Genomic DNA, 4,040 nt, shown 5'->3' with positions numbered 1-4,040 from the left:
TAAATATTCACATTATTTAATTTATATAATTTTAACTATATATATTATTTAATATTTAAAATATACATAGCAGTCAATTTTTATGACTAAAACTAAATCAAATTTATTAATTTTTTTACAAATTATTAAATAATTTAATTTTATAATTAAAATATAAAAAAATTTACTCAAATAATTTTAATATAAAAAATTATTAAATTTTTTAAAAACTAAATTTCTCCCGTATATAAAACCACAATTCAAATATTATTTTTACAACATCCACCTACTTTTTCTATTATTTTTCAATATAGAAAATTTGTTTCTGTTTTTTAAGATTTCAATTTTAAGTATTTTATTATTATTTTTTTAAAATATTTATAAGATAAGTTATTTATTTATTATTTAATTTATTTTTATATAATTACTTTTATTGTAAAAAATAATAATTTTTTTATTTAATTATATTTATATGATTGAAAATTATATATTACACAATTAAAATTTTTTGAAAATTTTTTTTATGAGTAACGGTTAAATTATTTAATAGCTTTTATGAAGAATTTAAATTTAGAAAAAAAAAATTTTTTAAAAATAAGTTTAATTGGTTATAAGTCAAATTATTTGTTTTTAAAAATATTAAATATATATAAAATGAAATTGTGTTTGTATGGTAATAAATTAAATTATTTAAATTAAAAAAATTCTAAAATGAGCAAAATAATTTGATTTGTAAAATTTTATGAATGTTAATTTTCTAATGTTATTTAACTTTGATAATTTTATCTTTAATATTTATATAAATAAAAATTTATATAAAATAAATAAAATTAAAAACTTTATTTAAAAATAAGTAAGTCTTAATTTAAATTTCTGAATCCGGCCGATAGCCCAACATACCTTTGATGCTATAATATGCAAAAATTGGCTTATGTTTCCTCAACTCCAGCCCATAAATATCAGCTTCATCCAAATTCAGAGATGTCAAGTTTGCTCCATAGACTATGTAGTCTCCATTGTCACTGTCAACAGTTTCTTCGATCAGAGTATTTTCCACTTCCAGTTTTTCAGCAACCACCGCTGCCAACTCATGTAAGTCACCTCTCGCAGGGTGGAGATCTGTTCTTGCAACGCCGAACACCGTTTTGTTGCATGAAAGTTCAGTTTCGCTACAATTGCAAGAAATCGTTGAGCAAATAGTCACGATTTTTGGCCCTGAATCTTCCCTGATCTTGGACAAAGATTTCCATATTATCGCAGACATGACTTCGAAATGTGAGATCTTCACCGGCTGGACTTGATCGGAGATGTTTGATATTATGTTGTCTAGCAGTTTTGCAGTTGAAATAGAAAGAATGAGTTTTCATTTTACAGTTATTGGTAGTTAGCCAGCAGTCCCCAACTCGTTTTAGTGAAAATGGTTCTCTGGGAGTTGAAAGTGGGTATTCAGGATTATTGGGTTGTGGCACGTGACCTTTTATGTATTGGCCCCACATGTTGATGAAGGTTGAAGCTGAGAATGCATCTCCAGGAACATAAGCCCAGCTGAGTCCCACAGGTATGCCTCCGCACTTGATCTATATTTTTTAAATAGTATAAGATTTTATTCGCATACATACGCTTTTTTTAAAATAAATATTTCAAAAAGTTAATTTTTTATATTAATTTTTAATTTTAATATTATTGTAGGAAAAAATTCTAGGAAATAAGGTTTCATAAAGAAAGAAGAGAATAAAGTTATTATTTTATAATTTTTTATTGCCCTAAAAATTACTAATTTTTCCGGCTCCATTCACTAATCCCATACCCAAAAAACCGCAGCTATTAAATGGAATGTCTAATAACTGTTTGAAGAAAGTCCACGCCCAGAAAGGCATCATACAATGGCGGAATCTTTATGGGCGAGCTTTTGGCCCCATAGAACTGGCCCTTGAGCTCGACAGGTTTTATGGCTCATATAGTTCCCGTACTTCAAAGTCAGCCCAAAATTTAATGATATAATAGCATGCAGAGAAATGCCATCCATAATAACTTTTTTTAATAATTATTCAATACTATTTATTTTATTAATAAAAATATAATAATTAATAATTAATAATTAATTAAAGAAAAAAATAATAATTAATACAATGATATATAGATATATAAATACTCATACGAGTTATTCTTCAACAGTTATTTTTTATTTTTTATTTTGATGCATAATATGCAATTATGCAATTTTTCATTTTCTCGTGAAAAAAAATATTTTTTAACAAATTAAATGCTTACATATAAAAGAGATATCATAAAATCAACTTCACAAAAACACTCTTAATTTCATTTAAAGATATGAATTTAGAGTATTCGAAAGTGTTTTATCCACTAATTTGAGAGAGAAAAAGAAATGTGCTAATAAAAAAAAACCACTGTATTGATTTTTTTTTTCATGTAGTAATTTCAATATATGCCCATCTCACTTATAATGATATAATTAAAATTATATTTCAGACAAAAAAAATTAAAATTATATTAATTTGACCACAATATCTCTGATTCACTAAATTAAAATTAAATTAATAACAGATTTGATAGAATAAAAATTAAATCAAATTCATGCAAAATTCTTATTATATGAAAAAATGAAAAGCTAATGACATAATTTTGGGACATATATAAAGATTAATACATGAAATTTACATATTTAATGTTTTACGATATGGTGGAACAAAATGTAGAGAAAAGAGAAAAAAAAATAATTTTATAAATAAATTTAATTTCTATTAAAACAAAGCTTAAAACTTTATTTAAATATTGACAAAAAGGGAGTATTTGACTTTTGTTGCATGTTTATTTGAAGAAAATAAATATTTCACAATTTTACAACCAAAACTGGTGTCCTTTGCTAAAATCCTATTTTATAAAAAAAATTCAAATAAAATTTTAAAATCATATAAAATTTTTATTTTTTAAATAATTTTTTTTATAAACTAACAAAAACTAAAATTCTTTATTTCAAATAAAAAATAATTAAAAAAATTAATTGAATTAATTTCGTATAAAATTTTTTATTCCAAATCGTGGGAAAATATATCCAAATGATGGGAATGGCACAGTGCTAAATTATGAGACAAATAATTATTTAGTGCTCTGGCATAAATAATGTGATATTGTTAATTAATAAAATTGAAATATTTATTATTAAAAGATATTAAGTAATTAAGAAAAATTATTGATTTATTAAATTATTTTTATTATAATGGATGATGCCAACTTATCATATCATGCGATATATTGTATAACTTTTCCATGAGGCAACTGATTAGCTTGGTTATAGACATGGGCCACATTCCAACCAACATCAGAAGTGGTAGCTATACCTTTAAACGCCTTTTATTTTCGGAATTCTTTTTAATGTTCACTTAAAAAACATAAATAAAAATAATTTTTAATAAAATTTTAAACATTTTTTTAAGAAAAATATTTTATATAAATAACAGTATAATTTTTTTTATAAATTTATTAATATTATTAAAAATAATTATAGTTTAAAATAAATAAAAATTATTTTCAATACATAAAACCGATATTTTGATGGATGCACAGTTCAGTGGGCACAGGGGAGTGTTAATTAATTAAAGTTTGGTAATGAATAATTATTGCCGGTCGAACACCGTCACTTCGTGCATGTCCTCTTTGCCACGTCTCTCTCCCTCTACTCCCTTTGATCTCACTGCCGATGGATAATTATCACTCGGCAATAAGAACACATTAATTTTGTACACATCAGTTATATATATACATATTATTAATTTTTATAAATAATAATCTTATAAACATCATTTTAAATAACCAATTAAAATTGGTGTTTTATTATCATCACAGTAAATTATTATAATATGCTGCATAAAAATCATTATAAAATAAAATTAACAATATATTAATTTAATTTATCATCATAAATATAGTAATAATGTATGAATTTTTTAAATTAAACATACAATTTTTTTATTTAATAAAATTATTATAATATATACTTTTTTAAAAACGCATTAATTTTGCACATATGATTACCTCTGATT

General features: G+C 23.0%; 1 protein-coding gene across 1 annotated transcript; it reads right to left on the bottom strand.

The window, feature by feature from the left end:
- Window positions 1-775: 775 nt before the first annotated feature.
- On the bottom strand, window positions 776-2,005 carry LOC110606877 (protein ECERIFERUM 2). The gene is given in 3 exon segments (XM_043953526.1): window positions 776-1,321; window positions 1,323-1,556; window positions 1,862-2,005. Coding segments are annotated over 3 exon segments (855 nt in total). The 3' UTR covers window positions 776-844.
- Between the last annotated feature and the right edge of the window lie 2,035 nt (window positions 2,006-4,040).

The sequence above is a fragment of the Manihot esculenta genome, chromosome 18, assembly GCF_001659605.2.
Source record: "Manihot esculenta cultivar AM560-2 chromosome 18, M.esculenta_v8, whole genome shotgun sequence".
Lineage (NCBI taxonomy): Eukaryota > Viridiplantae > Streptophyta > Magnoliopsida > Malpighiales > Euphorbiaceae > Manihot > Manihot esculenta.
This window is presented reverse-complemented; position numbering and strand designations above follow the sequence as displayed.